At 45.4% G+C, this 20178-nt stretch overlaps 2 protein-coding genes across 2 annotated transcripts; both read right to left on the bottom strand.

Moving 5' to 3' along the window:
* Positions 1 to 5854: 5854 nt before the first annotated feature.
* LOC122483819 (olfactory receptor 10V1-like) lies at positions 5855 to 7531 on the bottom strand. Its single transcript, XM_043581220.1, has one exon. It carries the CDS (start codon positions 7000 to 7002, stop codon positions 6064 to 6066), a length of 939 nt encoding a protein of 312 aa, XP_043437155.1. The 5' UTR covers positions 7003 to 7531; the 3' UTR covers positions 5855 to 6063.
* Positions 7532 to 17927: 10396 nt separating this feature from the next.
* Positions 17928 to 19958, bottom strand: LOC122483818 (olfactory receptor 10V1-like). The gene is given in 1 exon segment (XM_043581219.1): positions 17928 to 19958. A coding segment is annotated over 1 exon segment (1026 nt). The 5' UTR covers positions 19697 to 19958; the 3' UTR covers positions 17928 to 18670.
* Between the last annotated feature and the right edge of the window lie 220 nt (positions 19959 to 20178).

The following is a 20178-nucleotide window of genomic DNA, read 5'->3' as shown; positions in this document are numbered from 1 at the left end:
CTGCAGGAAGGTACTTAGAGGCATCAAGCTTTCTTTAAAACTTTTGTTAGGCATGAACCCCATTTTGTTTATTTTCTGGTAGCATATTGCTATTTGCTCTTCCCTGACAGGCAGAAGTTTGGATTCCACCTGCTAGTTGTATACAAGAAATGAAAAAGTTGGGGCACCTGGGTGGCTCAGTCGGTTAACTGTTGGACTTCGGCTCAGGTCATGATCTTGCACTCCGTGAGTTCGACCCCACATCAGGCTCTGTGCTGACAGCTCAGAGCACAGAGCCTGCTTCGGATTCTGTGTCTCCCTCTCTCTCTCCCTTCCCCAACTTGTGCTCTGTCTCTCTCTCTCTCTCTCTCAAAAATCAATAAATGTTAAAAAATTTTTAAAAAATGAAATGAAAAAGTCAAGTAACTAGAATATGGTACCTGGGCAAGGGAGTCCAGGGGCTGGTGAAAAAGACTCTTGATGTTGAGCCCAAGCGGACTCTAGGGTCTCCACGTAGGTGTGGACGGGGACTTGAGGTTTCAGGCTTAGTCGGAGCCCCTACTGATGTATTTTTACTTTTCTGCCCCACGGTGGAACTTCATTTCCCATCTGCTGTGTTTTGGTGTAGCTGTTTCCCCGTTAAACAAACAGAGCCCAAATCCACTCAAGTGTTTGCATTTTGGCTATGTGTAAAACCAGCCGACACTCAGTTTCACCTCTACAGACCAACCAAAGGCTCCTGGCATTTGGCAACTCCGCTTCCTTCTCTCTCCTCCCTCCGAGCCTACTTCGTTCCCATCGGAGGAAGGGAGTGGGCCTTACCCCTTCTGGACCTCCAGAGCCCACTGCACGACAGGTGACGCCTCTCCATAGGGCAGCTCACGACATGGCAGCTGGTTTCCATCAGAACAGGCAGGCGAGAGGGAGAGATGGAAGCCAAAGCACTTTTGAACCTAATCTCAGCTGTGACGTCATTTAGGCTGTATCTGTTCATTGGAAGTTACTCACTGGGTGCAGCTCACGCTCACGGTGAGGGGATGACACGGTAGATTGAAGACTGGCAGTCCTCTCAATGGCTACCTAGTACCTAGTTCAGATCCCAAATCAATGCCAGAGTTAGGCTGTGTCACTTTCTCAGAGCTCTCTTCTCCCCCATGCTCGTCCGGGACACCGCTGGTACATTCTCCAGGCCTCAGAGTAAAAGTTTCCCCCTCCAGGATGGAGTTAAGTGTCCCTCAAACATGCCTCTGGTGACACCCTGCGCTTTATCGTAGCCCCTACCACGCTCTGAATTACCTGGCCACTGGTCTGCCTCGCACGCCTTCTGTAAGCTCTGAGGACAGCAGCCTTGTCTTTTGTCTTCACTGATGTGGACCCAGACCCAGGCCCAGGGCCACAAATGTATCAGGCGTTCGGTTAAGGTTTACCAAATTTAGTAAGCGAATCTTCTTATAATGTGCCTCCATTACGTCTTTCTTCTGATGGAAACTCATCAGTAGCTTCTCATTACAACGAGTAGGGAGTACAGACTCTTCTTGGAATGGTATTCAGGCCTTTGCCCAATCTGGCCCCTGGCCCCATGCCCTCCATGACATGCACAGCCCCTCATTAGCCTCACCGAATGCCCACCTCCTCTCTGAGCCAGATGCACCAAGGATTTCCCACCTACCTCTGCCTAATAGGCCCTTAATCCTTTTCACGTCTAACAGATCCGTGCTCCTCCTTCAAAACCCAAACCTCACGTGGCCCCGTGGCCCCTCTGCCTGCCTCTACACAACTTGTTCAGACCTCTTTTTAAAGCACACCCTGGCTCCGTTGTTAAGCGTCCGACTTCGGCTAGGTCATGATCTTGTGGTTTGTGAGTTCAAGCCCCACAACAGGTTCTGCACTGGCAGTCTGGAGCCTGCTTGTGATTCTCTCTCTCTCTCTCTTTCTTTGCCTCTCCCCCCGCATCTCTCTCTCTCTCTCTCTGCCCTTCCCCCACTCGCACATGCACACTCTCTCTCAAATAAACTTAAATAAATAAAGCAAGAAAGCACATCCTGTCTTGTCTTGCACCTAGCTGCTTATCCATCTGTGTCCCTGGCTAGCCCATGAGCTTAAGAGCAACAAACCAATGTTATTCATCTCCCAGGGCTACTACGAAGTAGGTAGAATGCAAATATTTGGAGAACAAACCAAAGAATAGTTGGCTACTAACACACACGCTCCCTGGGGATCCCCCTCTCTTCTCTCTGAGGAAGAAGGAAGATGCTTCCTGAATCCGACCTCTTAAAAGTCCAACCGCAACTCCACGTGTTCTGGAGAATGAGTTCTGTGTCACTGAATTGAGGGTTAAAATAACATGTTTTTTTTTATCTCACAAAGATGTCTTCTAGCACATCGTTCAGATGTTTTCCTAGCACGAACCTCCCTGTGCCATACACCTATGCCTCTAATTTGACAATATAAACTATTTGAACCTTATAAACTTGCTTTCCTGTTTATACGAAGTCTTCAATCCCTGGAGCCCTAAAGCCCAAAGTGCTACTAAGAAGAGGTTGGTGAAAGACGCCTCCTCTACAGAGGCCTGCTGTTACTTTGAGCTGCAGAAGGCCCGTTTGGGGACACCTGGGTGGCTCAGTTGGTTAAGCAGCCGACTCTGGCTCAGGTCATGATCTCACGGCTCGTGAGTTCGAGCCCCGCGTTGAGCCCCATGTTGGGCTCTGTGCTGATGGCTTGGAGCCTGGAGCCCGCTTCGGATTCTGTGTCTCCCTTTCTCCCTGCCCCTCCCCTGCTCGCACCCTGTCTCTCTCTCTCTCTCTGTCTCAAAAATAAATAAACGTTAAAATAAATAAATAATAAATAAATAAATAAATAAATAAATAAAGTAAAATGTTTATAACTAAAAAAAATAAATAAATAAGCCATCTAGCATGTTTCTCCGTTCAGATGTTATTTTTTTTTAAGCAGGCTCCATGCTATACCGACTGAGCCAGCCAGGTGCCCCTCCATTTGGATATTAGACTAACCGTGCTGAATCTTTCATTGTACTTTTAGAGTTTTTCTCCACCCCACCCCCAAGATCTCACAATAATTCAGGGCAGTAGAGTAGGTATTATTCCCCTCGTTTATTATGAAATTAAGTACAGAAAAATGAAGGGATCTCCCCCAAACTCCCATAGTACAGTGATAACATGCTGAGATAGCAGCACCATCCCCATCATATCCCACATTCTGCCCGTTCCGACTGTGTGACCTTAACACGTGGCTTAAATTCCCCATGTGTCAGTTTCCTTATCTGTAAGCAGAGATAAAAATAACACCAGTCTCATGGGTTTTGTGACGATATATGGGCTAATATATGGTAAACATTAATTCCCTTCTGCAATCACTTGAAAAGAAGCCCACTAACCCAGGACAACTACGCTTGTTCCCTCAACAAGCATGGGGAACTGAAAAGTGCCTGGAGTATTTCCATCGCTAGTGAAAAAACCCTCTTGGTACTGAGTCAGCAACAGCTAAGGCTGCTTCTTCCAAAGTAGGTTCAACAGGATAAGAGGTTTCATAAGATACCCCAAGGAACAGAAGACTTTAGTGGTGACAGAGCTCGGAAAACATAGAGAAACATATCCTCATCTTAGAATCATGGCGGCACGTTTGCACATTATAGGTACAGAGCGAACCTGCAGTAATGGGTTGGGATTTGATTGGTACAGTAGTCTTCATGCTTCCTTGACCACATAAAGTTTATTTCTCCCAAACACCTATGATTCAACAAGACTAGTGTCCTGCAAGTAACACTGACCTTGTAGAATATTGTGGTAGAACACAGCAGGAGGGACAGCAAGTGTCTGTAAGTGAACCAAACAAGGTCCTTTCAGGTTCTTGTCTTCAAAGGAAGATGGGAACATTTCAGTTCCTTGTAAGATAAATTTGGGGTCATGGTTTCTGCCTTTTAAGCCTGTGATACATTTTCAGGAAAAAAAGAAAAAATGTAGCGGAGTGTTTATGCCTTTCCAGATAAGGAAACAGGCACAAAGAGTTCGTTCTCTGTTCTTCTGTCCTTACCATTCCCCCCTTCAGCAATGCCCTCCCTGCTCCTCTTTGCACAGATCTGAACACCTGCATGCTGCAGGTCAAATGCCACCTCCCTCGTCAAACTTGTCTTGATTCCCTTCGCTGTCCCTCCTCTGGAAGCTCATAGCTTGCCCTTGGGCTATCATGGTTTGTGTTCTTTTTTTTTTTTCCTTAAGTTTATTTTGAGGGTGGGGTGGGAGGGCAGTGAGAGAATCTCAAGCAGGCTCCATGCTGTCAGCTTGGAGTCCGATGCAGGGCTCAGTCCCACAAACCGTGAGATCATGACCTGAGCTGAAACCAAGAGTCGGTGGCTTAACTGACTGAGCCACCCGGGCGGCCCTGGTTTGTGCTCTTCAAAGCCACTAGACTTAACTTCACCTTTCTACAGGTAGATACACAGTAGAGTTCAATAAATAGTTGTTCACTGCCTTCTTAAATGTTGTTGAATGAATAAATCACTCACTATTTTTTTTTTTTTGGCAGGCTCCACACCCAACAGGGGGCTTGAACTGATGACCCAGAGATCAAGAGTTGCACCGCTCCACCGACTGAGCCAGCCAGGCACCCCAGTAAATCACTCGCTATTCAACAAGGAGAGGAATAAATGAGCTTCCCTCACCCTATAAAAAGACAGCAAACCATCTATGTTCTGACGCCATTACCCTGAGGCGGATCGTCCTGAAACAATCACCCTCCTGTTCACAGCCGCTTTAGGGGCCCTTCCCCTCATTGTGTGTCTTCACATTGTGTTTGTCTTCACAGAACTAGCTTTGCTCTACCTGAATCCATTACCCCCTGCTACCCAGAGAGGCTCAATTAAAAAAGCAATCTTTCTGGGGCACCCGGATGGCTCAGTCAGGTGAGGGTCCAACTCTTGATTTTGGCTCAGGTCATGATCCCAGGGTCATGGGATCGAGCCCCAAACTGGGCTCTGCACTGAGCATGAAACCTGCTTAAGAGTCTTTCTCTGTGCCCCTCCCCCGCTTGCTCATGTGCATATTGTGTATACTTACTGCCTTCATCCATCCTTAACAAAGTACCACAGACTGGGTGGCTTTATAAACAACAGAAATTTCTTTCTCGGAGTTCTGCAGGCTGGAAGCCTGAGGTCAATGTTGGGTGAGGAACCTCCTCCTGGTCACAGATTTCTTGTAACCTCACATGGTGGAACAGGCCAGGGAGCTCTGTGGGGTTTCTTTTATAAAAGTATAATCTTGTTCATGAGGTGGGTGGTGTTGGGGCTGGGTGTGGGGGGCGGGGAACACAAATATTCAGACCATAGAAGCCAGGGACAGATAGAAATGTGCGATATGTGAGTGTGAGTGTGTGTATGTGTGTTGTCTGAAACCCACAGCGGGAGGAGCCCCTGTGGGCATGGAGAGAGTGAGTTAGATGCAGACTAAGAGCTAATACAGAGTCAGAGACTGAGATGGAGACAGATTCGCTCTGGGTGTAAAAGTAAGAAAATAGAGCGTTTAAACTCCAGCGCTTTCCCCGTCACCTTTCCCTGGAAGAGAACTGAGGATGAAAGAGAATTCAACAAGGCACAAACTCAGCATTTGCACTGCTGGCATAAGGAGAAAGTGGCTCCAATGTTCCCAGGCGGATGTGCATCCTTTTCTTGGCTCTACCCCCGCTACCCCCGACCACATGAGCAACCTGTGGGCCTGCAAAGAGCCCGAGAACTGGACACCGACTTTACGTGTAATGGTGACGATAAGTAAGAACGACATTCCTGCCGTATCTCCCTTTAAAAGCCACTAAGTAGTTTCACGTCATGTATCTCATTACATACAAAACCACCCCAGAATTTAAGTCGGGTGGGACATTTTAATCCCCATTTTAGAGATGAAGGATCTGAGGCTGAGGAAAGAAAAATGACTTTTCAAAAATAATATAACCGGGAAGAAGGAACAGCATAAAACCGGTGACCTCTTAGCCCCCATCTCCTTGTCTTTCAGAAGGCATACTCGTTTGTGTCTTCCCAGTAGTGTTGTAGAGGAACATCCAGAGCGTTCACCGTGTTCAGGACAACAGGAACCTCATCATTGTTCTCTTCAAAGCATCCGTAAGCTCTCTGTTTCTCATGCTGTAGATCAAGGGGTTCAGCACAGGGGTGATGAAGGTGTAAACCACAGACACTACCTGGCCTCTCTCTGGAGAGTACCTGGAGCTGGGGCACAAGTAGATGAGGCTTCCACATCCGTACTGGAGCAGGACCACAGTCAGGTGGGAGGAGCAGGTGGAGAAGGCCTTGTGCCTCCCCTCTGCCGAGCGGATCTTCAGGATGGCGGCCATGATGAAAACGTAGGAGAGGGCGATAAGCAGGAAGGGGATGGTGAGGACGGTGAGGCTGACCACCAACAGTGTGGCCTCATGGACCCACGTATCTGCACAGGCCAGTCTCATGACAGGGAGGACATCGCAGTAGAACAGGCTGATTTCTTGGCTGCGGCAGAAGGGGAGGCGGAAGATGAGCACAGTCAGCTGCATGGCCAAGATGAACCCCAGCACCAGAGACCCCAGGGCCAGCTGGACGCACAACCTCCAGCTCATCATGAGGGTGTAACGCAAAGGGTGGCAGATGGCCACAAACCTGTCATAGGCCATGACAGCTAGTAGAATGCAGTCAGCGCTGCCCAGGAAGATGAAGAAGAACATCTGGGCACCACAGCCAGGCAGGGAGATGAGGGCTCTCTCTGCGGACAGGACGCTGGCCAGAGTCAGAGGGGCAATGGTGGAAGAGTAGCAGATCTCCAGAGCTGCCAAGCTGGCCAGGAAGAAGTACATGGGGGTGTGCAAAGAATGGTTGCTCCAGATGATGAGAGAAATGGAGCCGTTGCCGCTGATGCTGACCAGGTACATGACGAGGAAGGCCACGAAAATCAGCATCTGCACCTCGGGGAGTTTGGAGAAGGGGCGGAAGTGGAAGTGAATCATCCCAGTCTGATTTGTACCCTCCATGTAGTCAACAAGCTGGGCCTGCGGATGGCGCGGTGCTGCCCCCCTGAGGAGAGAATGAAAGCAGGACGCAGAGGTCCTGCGGGGTGACCCATTCAATCCTTGGCCTCTCCCTTCCTTGATCTCCTCAACCCCAAAGGTCTTCACCTCCTGCCTAAACTCATCAACTTGCTTTTAAATCAGACTTCTTGTTGTAATCACCCAGAAGTAGTTCACCACAGAAATATTTTTTTTAATTGTGGTAAACTATACATGCATAATATTTCTAAGTTTAGCCTCGTGTAAGTATATGATTCAGGGGCATTAAATACATCCACCATGTTGGGTAAACATCACCTCTATCCATAACCAAATTTTTTTAAATCATCCCAACAAAAACTCTGTACCCACTAAACAATAACTCCCCATATGTCATCCTCCCAAACTCCAGTCACTTCTACCCTGATTTCTGTCTCTATGAGTTTGCCCATTCTAGGAACCTCATACAAGTGGAATCATATGGTATTTGTCCTTCTGTGTCTGGATTATTTCACTCAGCATAATGCTTTCAAGGTCCAGCCATGTGGTCTCACATGTCAAATTTCCTTTATTTTTTACGGCTGAATAGTATTCCATTGTGTGTAAATACCACATTTTGCACATCCATTCATCTGTTCACAGACACTTGGATTGTTTCCACCTTTTGTCTATTGTGAACAATGCTGCTGTAAACATAGGTGTGTAAGTATCTGTTCAAGTCAGCGCTGAAATCTTAAATCACACAGTACCATACTCAGACCACAAATTCCTCTGTGCCCTCATCCCTTGCCTGGTTCTCAACAGTGCAGCCTCTGGGTTTGGACCATCTAGGTTCTAATCCCTGATCTGCCATTGACCAGGAGTATGACCTAGAGCAACTTGATGAAGCTTTCTGCTTCAATTTCTATATCTATAAAGATGACAATAGGACAGAACTCTTAGGATTGTTGTGAGAAGTAAATGTGTCTGGCCCCTAGTGAACTCTCCATGAATGTGAGCAATAATCAGGAACACTTCTCTTCTTCTCCCTCTTCAAGACCACTTTGACGCCTCCAGTTCCCCCAAATAAGCCTCCTTTGGGCTTTACTCCCTTCCTCACCCAACCAAGACCTATGGTTCATACCTTCCATTAGTTTTTGCCAATATTATCCCCATCCATGGCTCCTCGACCTTTTGCCAACCCTGTTGTTACCTTCTGTAATATCCAACATACCTATTCCAGGTTGACCACGACTAAAGATTACAAAATCCTGCTGAGTGGGGCCACAACAAAGGGGCATTATCAACCCCAGTACTGACCCCCATCCTCTAAAGAGCTCCTCCTTCTGGTCCCCTCCAAAACTAGTGCGAATTTCCCTGGTCTCTTCAAGTCTCCTCTTCTGCTACCTCCTTCCTTACTAGCAGTGGACGACCCAGCCTCCCAGAAAAAAAAATTACAGAAGCTACTTGGAAGCAATTGTCACTAGTGCTGGACCTATAACATAGGATCTATAACACATCCATAACACATTCCCTCCATCTGACATCACCCTCTAATGGTTCCCTAGCTCCTTCCCATCATGACTATTTCCTACTCTTTAGCCCAGGCAACCCAGTTTCCATCTTACTACCTGAAACCACTCTAATGAAGTTCACCAATGACTTCCAAGTCATTGAATCCAACAGCTACTTTGGACTTGAAGCTGCCAGCTACTCCCTACTCCTTGAAATTTCCCATCCATAGCCTCTGTAATACTATTCTGCCCAGACTCCCTTCCTACCTCTCTAGACACTTTTCCATCTTTTTTCCACTTTTCTGTTTTTCCATTTCCATCATTTTAGAGATTACTCTTCCTCTTAGTGATTTGCAAAAGGAAGGTTTTCCTGGCTATTCTAGGTCTGCTCCCCAGATCGACTCTCCACCCTGCTCTGCCCCATGGGAGGCTAGTCACTAAGGACTGCATTAGTCAGTCACCCTCCCCCTGTGGTTTCTGGTTGGGTTTGGCTGATGAAAGCTACTGACAGGAGAATGAAAAGTAGCATAAAGAGCAGTAGGGTATTTATCCTCCCCTCCCCCAACAACACACACACACACACACACACACAACCCATATTACATCTCCTGCAGAAACATAAAACTGACAGTTTGCCTTTCTTCCAATGATTAAGCAACTCACAATGCCACAGTAAGAAGGGGGGACCACTTTGCACCCCGAGTTAAACCAAAACAGATCAGCCTGACTTTTTTACGGATGCCCAAAAGAATGTATTTTTTGTTTATTTTTGCTATGCTGACGTCTGAAGATGTGTCATGATCTTTGAAAATATAATAATCATGTAAGAATGTTGTTTTCCACCATACACAGAATAATACAACCTTATATTCTTGCTGACTTACAGTTTTACCCTTTGAGTATTTGTTGGGTTTTTGTGTCTTACAAGCCAGTCTTTTTAAAGTCTGACTCCCTGCATGCTTTGGAAGTAAAGTGTTTTCCTTTCCTAAATGCATCTGCCCCTGCATGGGTCATCTGTTTGGCACAGCCTCATGTCCGGTAGGAGGGCTAGAAGATGGCTGGAATCATGGTAGGAAATTTTTCATCTGGAACTTTCTGAGAGTTTTATTACTTGAAAATGCTAATTCCTTTTCCGGAACAACATTAAGAGCACATGCCTGGGGCACCTGGGTGGCTCAGTCAGTGGAGCATCCGACTTCGGCTCAGGTCCTGATCTCGTGGTCTGTGAGTTAGAGCCCGGCGTCGTGCTCTGTGCTGACAGCTCAGACCCTGGAGCCTGCTTCAGGTTCTGTGTCTCCCTCTCTATCTCTGTCCCTTCTCCACTCGTGCTCTGTTTCTGTCTCAAAAATAAATAAATATTTTTTAAAAACATTAAAAAAAAAAAAAAGAGCACACGCTTGCCTGCCTTTCTCTCTATGCAGAGTGAGAATGGACAGCACATCCTCTACCCCAAATATTTGATCTCTGTGAATTAAACACTAATGGGACAAACAGTTATAAGAAAAAGAACTACTATCTATAACCAGGGATCTCACCATTCCCTGCATGTGTTTGCCTCTGTGTTCACATGTATATTTCCGTCCGCTCCTTGGACTCTAAGCTCCAAGGGGGCAAGGGACAATTGGGTCCCATTTTTTACTAATGCCCAGGACCTAGTACAGTGTCAGGCACTATGTAATGCTGTATTGACATGAACCCTGGAGATTTACTGAGGCTCTATCAATGCTGGTGACTGATACTTAGTACTTTTGAAGTAGAAATAGGAATCTTCATTTTAGCACTCTGATACTAAAGAGGTGTATCCTTTCTGGAGAGATAATCAGTGTTTTCAAGAAGTAATTTAAGATGTCACATGCGTTGGAGGTGCCTGTGTGGCTCAGTCGGTTGAGCGTCTGACTCTTGATTTCGGTTCAGATCATGATCTCATGGTTCATGGGATTGAGCCCCATTTCGGACTCTGTGCTGACAGTGCAGAGCCTGCTTGGGATTCTCTGTCTCCCTCTCTCTCTGTACCACCCCCAGTGTTGCTTGCACACGCTTTTTCAAAATAAATAAATAAACATCAAAAAAAAAAAAAAAGATGTCCTATGCACTGAATCAGTACTTTCAACATTAAAGGATCTACCCTAAGGAAATAGCCTGGCATATGGAGCCAAACACACAAAGATGTGTGCAGTGTGCCTTAATAATTTTTTATAAGGAGACAAAACAAATGCTTAACAAAAAGTAATGTTTTGGGGCACCTGGGTGGTTCAGTTGGTTGAACATCTGACTTCAGCTCAGGTCATGATCTAGCAGTTCATGGGTTTGAGCCCCACATCAGGCTCACTGCTGTCAGCACAGAGCCTGCTTCAGATCCTGTCTCCCTCTCTTTCTGCCGCTCCCCCACTCATGCTCTCTCTCTCTCTCTCTCTCTCAAAAATAAATCAACACTTACAAAAGTAATGTTTGAGTCCCTTGACATATATCCATATGATGAACTATTACATTGCCATTGAAATTGTTATAATGAAGAGGTTTAATAAGATGAGAAGATGCTTATAACATTAAATGAAGAAAACAAAGAGGCAAGACTATGCATCGCATGAACAAATTATGCGACCAATATAAAGGAGGACAGTAAACTCTTAGTAGTGTTTTTGAGAAAAATGGGTGATTACTGTTTTCTTCATGCTTTTCTCCACTTTTCAAATTTCCTTCCAAAAATGTGTGTTTACTTTTTCAATTACAAAAGTTTCATTGATTTTTAGAATTCTCGTTTGAGAGGCAAGGAAACAGAAGTTCCCTAGCACACCCCTAGTTATACAAACAGTCATTGTTGGAACCAGGATTAACATCTAGATACGGGCTGGGCTTATTGTTGTGAACCTCCCTCCCTTCCTTCTTTCCTTCCTCCCTTCTTTCTTTTCCTTTTCTCCTTTCTTTTCCTTTCTTTTCCTCCTTTCCTTCCCCTCTCTTTTTTCCTTTATCCTCATCTCTTCTTAAAGCCAACCCCTTAGATTTAGCTCATCATTCTAGTCCATCAAGATCATATGGAGAATTTCAATTCTTTACTCCAGTGAGTAATCAATTTTGCTCCCACTCTCATCTACAAATTTAATGAACATGTTTCACAAAGCTATAACTAACTGGGCAATAGACATAGCTCCTGGAGACCACATCTCTTAAGCATACTACCTCCAGTATCCCTCAAAGTTTCCTTCAGAACACCAATAGGTTTTCAGAGAAGTTTAAAAGTAAAAGGTTCTCTGTGTGGAATGTCTTAAAAACTAGAGTGAATTCCACTGCAATACGCAATCACCTTGATTACAGAAGGGATGTTCAACACTCCTTGGATAAGGAATTCTCATTTTCATTCCTTAGACTCACCTGAATTCACAACCCATTCCCCAGACCCCTGGCCAGACACACACATTTCTCTCTTAATAAAATATATGTCATCCTACTTGACTATTAAAGTTACATAATTCGTGCTTCCCTTTTCGTCTTAGCTGCTAGGAAGCCCAAACCTAAGTTTTATATTCAACTGCTTATCATTCCTCAACTCTAGTAACTCCATTTCTATTTCTCTCTTGTCTTCTGTACTGTGCAAGTTGATTTTGATCTTGCTGTAACTAGGGTTTGATCGCAAGGCACTCTATTTTTAGGAGCCTATGAAGCGTGATAAATCTATTATACAAACAAAACAATTATTCTTGCCTTTTGTGTCTTCATCCAAGGTGTTGACGAGTGAATGAGAAATCTCTCCACTCTTCGCTCCCAAACTTGCTCCTCCTCTGGGGTCCCCTCAGTGGTACAAAGATGACAATCCTGTGGGCTTGGTCATAGTTAAATGTTCTCTTTCATTGTCTGCTTTCTTCTGCCTTTGCTGCTGCCTAATGCCTTGCTACTTGAAGGTTGGATCAGAGAATTCCAACTCTCTTCTCACCCAGGAAATACAAACTCTCAATAATGTTGCATCTTCTTTGATGAGTCTCTTGGCACCAGTACTGCTTCCAAAGACTTGGCAAACATCCACAGAGAGAGCCTTTCCTCTTCCATAAAGACCTTTGCATACTCCTCTGCCTTCTTCCCTTACAGAGTGTAACTAACAGGACTATTCATGCATTCACTCAATCAACAAGGATTTACTGAGCATCTACTATCAACCAGGCATTGACTGTGCCACCTGGAAACTGAGTAGATTACACATTTTCTGGGTGTCCCATCAAAGCACGGACTCCTCCTACAAAGGAGGGTGGATAACTTCTCACCACTCTTGGGCAATCTAGGAAATCAGTCACATTTTAAGGAAGAGGCAGACTCTTCTCTCACTCTCGGTGGTGGACTGGTTCAAAGACTTGTTTGTTGTTAGAATGTTTGGCATAAACACTGTCACTTCATTCACTCCAGGAAATTGTACAAATGTTCCCATCTAATTGTAACTTCACCCCAGAAAGCCCCTCACAGGATCAGGGAATCCCAAGGTCAGTAGGGTTCATTGGTCCATTTCCCCGGGTCTAGACCATACAACAAACAACTCATCAACCTGGTCTTGCATCTACCCTCCTTACCTTCTGCCTGGAGAGACTGGCAACCACATCATTCCCTGAGGCTGAGTGAAGGCCACAGTGGAATCCCCTTCTTAATAATCTTGGGAACCGTGGAGACTGACTCTGAAAAACCACCCAGCACCGAGGGGAGCACAGATCCAGACGCTGTTAAGCCTTCCCTGCTGCCTCTTCTCAAGGGAAAAACATAGGACTCTAGCCCTTGCAGAGACAGAATTCTGGGTTGTCTCTCTCAGCTCTCAGTTCTTCTCATCTTCTTTCTGGAGATTTCCCTGCTAGTGTAGGTTCAGTAAAGCCCCAAGAGGCTAACTTGGGTTTTCCCTTGACCATCCCCTGTAGGTCAATGAACACAAATAGGAGTTGTTTGGAGACGTGATATTCCAAACTGGTTTAACTGCTACTAGACTGAGCTATATTCTAATTATTGCTTAATTTTTACTCTCCAAGTTTGAGAGCATTTAAAAGATACACAATTCTTCCCCTGCTCATGCTCTGTCCCTCTCCGTCTCTCAAAAATAAATAAATGTTAAAAAAAATAACAAGTAAAAGATACACAATTCTAATTAATCCAGGTAGAGATTAATATCTTGTGCACCTAAACAAATTCCAGGAATCTTTCAGAGCTCAGCCAGGTGTCATCTGTTAAATGAAGCCATGTTCTGATATGCACACCTTCCCCCACCCTCCTCCACAAAGGGAAAGTTTACTCCCTGCTCCAGGCTCTGTGGTGGCTTTGTCCCCATTATAGCACTTATCTCTCTGTATTTTTTTTTTAATTTTTTTTAACATTTATTTACTTTTGAGAGACAGAGAGAGAGTGTGAGTGGGGAGGGGCAGAGAGAGAGGGAGACACAGAATCTAAAGCAGGCTCCAGGCTCTGAGCTGTCAGCACAGAGCCTGACGCGGGGCTCGAACCCACGAACTTCGAGATTGTGACCTGAGCTGAAGTCGAACACTTAGCCGACTGAGTCACCCAGGTGCCCCAATGTTTTTCTTCAGTTAAATTCAACTCACTTTTTGTTACCTATCAACATGTATTCATGTATTATGCCAGTTCTATCTTGTAATCTCTCGTTTTCATTCATGTGTCACCTAAAATTTTCATTTCAAGAATCAGTAACTGAAAATTCAGTGAACATTTCTAAAAATGAAGACCTACGGGGCTCCTGGGTGGTTCAGTCCATTAAGCATCCAACTCTCGACTTTGGCTCAGGTCATAATCTCATGGTTCATGAGTTTGAGTTTGAGCCCCATGTTGGGCTCTGCACTGACAGCTAGGAGACTGCTTGGGATTCTCTCTCTCTCTCTCTCTCTCTCAAAATAAATAAACTTAAAAAAAAATGAAGACTACGGGGGTGTGTATGTGTGTGAGAGAGAGAACTTGGCAGGAAGTTGTCAAAGCAATCTAGAAAGAAAAATGCAAAACAGTTCCTGAAAAGCAGTCACCAACCATTTGAAAGCCTAACTGACCTGGAACATGTTTCAGGAAGGATAAGTGGGCAGGTGTCATCTTTGGATCCTTCTTCTAGAATCAGACTCCAGGGAGTTTGGGAGAGAAAGTGACTGCATCCAAGGAGGCCATGAAGTGATTTCTATGACCAATGCACCTTTTTCCAGATGGTCTCTTCACATTCCCCAGTGAGTCACTGAGTGCATCCAGCTGACCCCAACATCCAATCTGGTTCTCCCACATGCAACCGCAAACCACATTGGACATAGTTGGCAAATGTGCTATGTTTCCATGAGATGAGGGGGCTCAGTGAATTTTGCTGTTGATAGAAGAGGTCTTGACCTTCACCTTGACCTACATCTCACCTCTCCAGAAAGAGAAACCAGAGAGACGCTGCGGCAAATGCTGTGTGGTCCCGAAGATCGTTTTCCTAAGAGCAAAGACCGGAAGTGGTGAGCTCTGTATTTCACTACAAATCAAGTCATTGGGTTTTACTATGCTTTCTTGAAGGTTTTTAATTTCTAAGTCAAACTTACCTGAGTAATAATCATATCTTAAAATATACATAAAAGGATTTGTGTCCAGTAACGTCCATGAGTGAACAGGTTGCATTTTCAATATGCTCATGAGTTTTACTTTCACACAGCCTGGCTTCTGTCACAACAGACTCACTTTATTCACAGCCAAGCCACCATTCTATCTGGTGTGTTGTTTGTCTTTTACAGAAGCATTTCCTTAAGAGCTTTCCCAGAAGATTATCTTCATCAGGTTAAGTTAATTAGGTGTGAGGGAAAGAAAGAAAGAAAAGGAAGAAGAAAGAAAGAAAGAAAGAAAGAAAGAAAGAAAGAAAGAAAGAAAGAAAAGGAAAGGAGGAAGAAGAAAGAAAGAAAGAGAAGGAAGAAGAAAGAAAGAAAGAAAGAAAGAAAGAAAAGAAAAGGAGGAAGAAATAAAGAAAAGAACAAAAGAAAGAAAGAAAGAAAGAAAGAAAGAAAGAAAGAAAGAGAAAAGGAAAGGAAACGAGGAAGGAAGGAAGGAAGGAAGGAAGGAAGGAAGGAAGGAAGGAAGGAAGGGTGATAGTTGTTTGGGGAAGCCCCAGTCATACAAAGACTGCTCTATGGTAGAGCATCCCAGGTAATGTGCTTGTGAATCTTCAAGAGCAAAGTAAAATATGCACTCTTCCCACCCTTAATTAGCCAGAGAAATTTTTCCATGCCATCTGAGAGATGTGGCTTTTGAAAGTAGGTCAACATTTTGAGAAACACTGGTTTGTTCTAGAAGAGAAGATGATCCCATGTCTCATGGAAACTCTTCCTGTTGGCTGCATTTGAGAATTCTAAGACCTTTAGGCTGTTGGAATTTAGTGCGCTTGCCTCTTAGCGTGCAGTCTTCTAAATAATGCAAATAAATTTTAGGAAAAGCAAGCAATGGATTTTGTTTCTAAAGAGCAGTGGAATCCAAATGAGACCCAGATCATCTGCTACAGTTCACAAAGTACTTTTATATCCATGACCTCACTAGTGATCCTTTCAACGGGACTCTTGTGACTTTACAGATCAAGACACTGTGGCTTCATACCCAGAACACAGACACACCACAACAGAGGAAGAGCAATAGAATTTAACACAGTTCCTGAAGCTCAAGTGTCTTCCCTCTTGGCTTCTAGTCTTCTTGATGGTTCATCCTTTTTTTTCTTTTTCCAAGGTAGGAAAAATTGTTTGACCAATAATATCCAGAAAGAGTCAATGTGCTCTGAGCAGCAAGAACCTTGTAATTTCTTTTTTTAGAGCATCCTTAAACAATTTGTTTCTCGTGCTGTTGATTAAGGGGTTCCGCACAAGGGTGATGAATGTTTAAACCACAGACACCCCTGGCCCCTCTCTGGAGAGTAGCTGGAGTTGGGACACAGGAAGGAGGCTTCCCCATCCACCCTGGAGCGGGACCACAGTCGGAGGTGGAGGAGGGGGCGTGAACAGGTGAAAAAGACCCTGTGCCTCCCCTTTGCTGAGCGGATCTTCAGGATGGCGGCCATGCTGAAGACAGATGAGAAAGTGATAAGCAGGAAGGGGATGGTGAGGGTGGTGATGCTGACCATATATTTTGTGTGATAAGTTTCATTTACATTTCATTTTACTCTTGTAACACCTTACTGGATATGTCTGTCAGTGTTTAGTGCTTCAACTCTACAGATGAGGAAACTACAATCCACAGAGGTAGGTTGACTTGTCCAGGTTTGCACCGCTGGTCAGTGGCTGATCTGGGATTTTAAACCAAGACTTCTGACATCCTATCTCCCCCCCCCACCTTCCATCAATGTGCAAGAGCAACAGGAAAAGGATTTGGGGGTCCATAGGGGTTCCCCCTAAAGCTGAGTTACAGCCTGCATGATATTTTTAGTTGAAAAAGGGAAGGTTTTCTTAAATAACTATCTTCTATAAACTCATTAGGCAGTAGGGCCATGATTTAGTTAGTTCAGGCTGTTAGACAAAGTGCCAGAGGGGCAGCTGGTGGCTCCATCAGTTAGATGTCCAACTTCGGCTCAGGGCATGATCTCACATTTCATGGGTTTGAGCCCTGTGTCGGGCTCTGTGCTCAGAGCCCAGAGCCTGCTTCGGATTCTGTCTCCCTCCCTCTCTCTCTGCCCCTCTCCCCTCTCAAGCTTTATGTCTCTCTCTCTCTCTCAAAAATAAATAAACAGGGGTGCCTGGGTGGCGCAGTCGGTTAAGCATCCGACTTCAGCCAGGTCACGATCTCGCGGCTGTGAGTTCAAGCCCCGCGTCAGGCTCTGGGCTGATGGCTCGGAGCCTGGAGCCTGTTTCCGATTCTGTGTCTCCCTCTCTCTCTGCCCCTCCCCTGTTCATGCTCTGTCTCTCTCTGTCCCAAAAATAAATAAAAAAAACGTTGAAAAAAAATTTTTTTTTAAATAACAAAAATAAATAAACATTAAAAATCATTAAAAAAAAAAAAAAAAAAAAAAAGAACAAAGTGCCAGATACTGGGTGGCTTCTAAACAACAGAACTTTATTTCTCACAATTCTGGAGGCCGGAAGTCTGATATTGAGGTGCCACATGATTGGGTGAAGGCCCTCTTTCACGCTGTCATTATATCCTCACACAGCAAAAGGGGCTAGGGAGCTTTGTGGGATTTCTTCTTCTTCTTTAAAAAAAAAAATGTTTTAAGTTTACTTATTTATTTTGAGAGAGAGCATGCATGCATGTGAGCTCACACAAGAAGAAGAGGGACAAATAGAGAGAGAGAGAGAGAGAGAGAGAGAGAGAGAGAGAGAATCCCAAGCAGGCTCCACACTGACAGCACAGAGCCCCAGGCAGGGCTCGATCTCATGAACTATGAGAATGTGACCTGAGCTGAGATCAAGAGTCAGCCACTTAACCAACTGAGCCACCCAGGTGCCCCTGTGCTTTCTTATTATATTTTTACACATCCATTATCTCACTTAACTGTCGATCCAACCCCCTTGAAATAGAAAGGCTGTTGTTCTCACCATCCTCTTTTTTACATAAAGGAAAAGTGCGGACTCAAGTCCATGGTTAGATCCTAAGGCTAAATACCCACCATTCACCAGAAAATACAAAGAAAGAATAAGCCATTTCTTCTACACTGAGGGGCCTTATAGACTTATTCTAGAGGCAACACTGAAACATGTGAAACTTGGTTGTACAAAAAGAAGATGATTTGATTTTGATAAAAATCAAAAGAAGTATGATTTAGTGAAAAGAGAAATCCCACTGTCAGAAGAGTGGCCAGACAGACTTTATTAAGGCAGTGGGGCTTGAACAGGCCTCGAATGGCAAAGAGCAAGGTCAGAAGACATCTGAGTCTTTGAATCCATTGGGTCTGTGTACCATCAGGCTGTAGGCTCTTAAAACAAGTAACAGGATGGCGTCCATTATACCAACTGCTACTGTCACCCTGTCCATCCATTTATTCACCCTCTTCTTCACTGACACTCCTGTCCAGTCCTTATTCTAAGCACTATGATGAGAGAGGAGGCTGGCTAAGTAGTCAGGGCCGATCCAGGGCTTCCTCACCAGAATCTCCTAAAAAGAGAGGAATGTGCACTGATGAGCATCCCCCGGCTGAGAGGGCCATGGAGACAGTCATCTCTCCACTCCTTCCTCTTTGCTTTGGAGCTTTCTGTCCTTCAGATCATGCCTCTACTGGTTTGGGGAATATTTCTTCTAGGAAGGAATATTTCTGGTTTCCTGAACCAGCACGTTCTTACCGTAAGTCTTCTTCCCACATCGGTCACCTCTTGACTCCTTATGCTATAGATCAAGGGGTTTAGCACTGGTGCAAAAAAGGTGTAGACAACAGACACTGCCCGGCCCTCTTCTGGAGAGGAACTGGGGCTGGGGTGAAGGTAGATAAGGGTGCAACATCCAAACTGCAGGAGAACCACGATGAGGTGGGAGGAACAGGTGGAGAAAGCCCGGCACTTTCTCTCAGCTGAATTCATCCTCAGTATGGTGGCCACAATGTAGCCATAGGAGAGGCAGATCAGGAGGAAGGGGACAGCCACTGCGGCCACACTGATGGCATAGAGAGCTGCCTTGTGCATGCGGGTGTCCACACAGGCCAGGTGCATGACGTCAGGCATGTCACAGAAGAAGCAGAAGATTTCATTGCGGCCACAGAATGGAAGGTGGCAGATCAGAATGGTCAAAGGCAGTGACAACAGGAATCCCAGGCCCAAAGAACCTAAAGTCATCTGCCCACAGAGCCACCAACTCATGATGATGTGGTAACGCACTGGGTGGCAGATTGCCATGTACCTGTCGTAGGCCATGACAGCGAGCAAGACACAGTCAGACCCTCCAAGAAGAATGAAGGGGAACATCTAGGCCCCACAGCCAGGGAGAGAGATGAGCATGTGCCCCGTGGAAAGGATGCCAGCCAGAGTCAGGGGAGCAATGTTGGTGGAGTAGCCAATTGCCAGCACGGCCAGTGCGAAGAGGAAGAAGTACATCGGGGTGTGGGGGGAGTGATCTCGCCAGACTGTGAGCCCAGTGGTGATGTTTCCAATGAGACTTCCTAAGTACGACACCAAGAAGGCCACAAATAGGAGGGGAGACACTGCTGGGTCTGTTGAGAAGCGGTGGAAGTGAAAGTAGACCACCCCCATCCGGTTTTCCTCTTCCATCAGACCTGGAACAAGGAAAGGAGTCATGGGAAAAGTGACTCTCCTGTGTCCTTGAGCCTGGAACAGGCCCAGCCATGTTAAAAACACAGTCTGCAGTCACTGAGTACTTATCCTCAGGGCTTCCTTGGGAGTTCGGTTAATGTTATCTCGCCTCCCCACTGCTTACCCTGCTCGCTGCATGACCTTGGAGAAGTGATAGACTTCAACCCACTCATTTTAAATTTCTTTTGAAGAGGGGGAGGGGTGGAGAGAGAAGAGAGAGAGAATCTCAAGCAGGCTCTACACCTGCTGGATGTGGGCCTGGATCTTGCAACTGTGATATCATGACCTGAGCTGAAATTAAGAGTCAGGTGCTTGACCAACTGAGCCACATAGGTGCCCCTAGTCCAGTCATTTTAAATGTGGGGAGAGTATAATGCCTGGCTCGGGAGCGTGGTGAAAATTAGCGGAGATTCTGTGTCTGAAAGTGCCAAGCCCGACAATGGGCACGCAGTAGGTTCTCAATGGGG

The sequence above is a fragment of the Prionailurus bengalensis genome, chromosome D1 (assembly GCF_016509475.1).
Source record: "Prionailurus bengalensis isolate Pbe53 chromosome D1, Fcat_Pben_1.1_paternal_pri, whole genome shotgun sequence".
NCBI classification, from domain to species: Eukaryota; Metazoa; Chordata; class Mammalia; order Carnivora; family Felidae; genus Prionailurus; species Prionailurus bengalensis.
The sequence above is the reverse complement of the archived record's forward strand: the minus strand, read 5'-3'. Positions and strand labels throughout refer to the sequence as shown.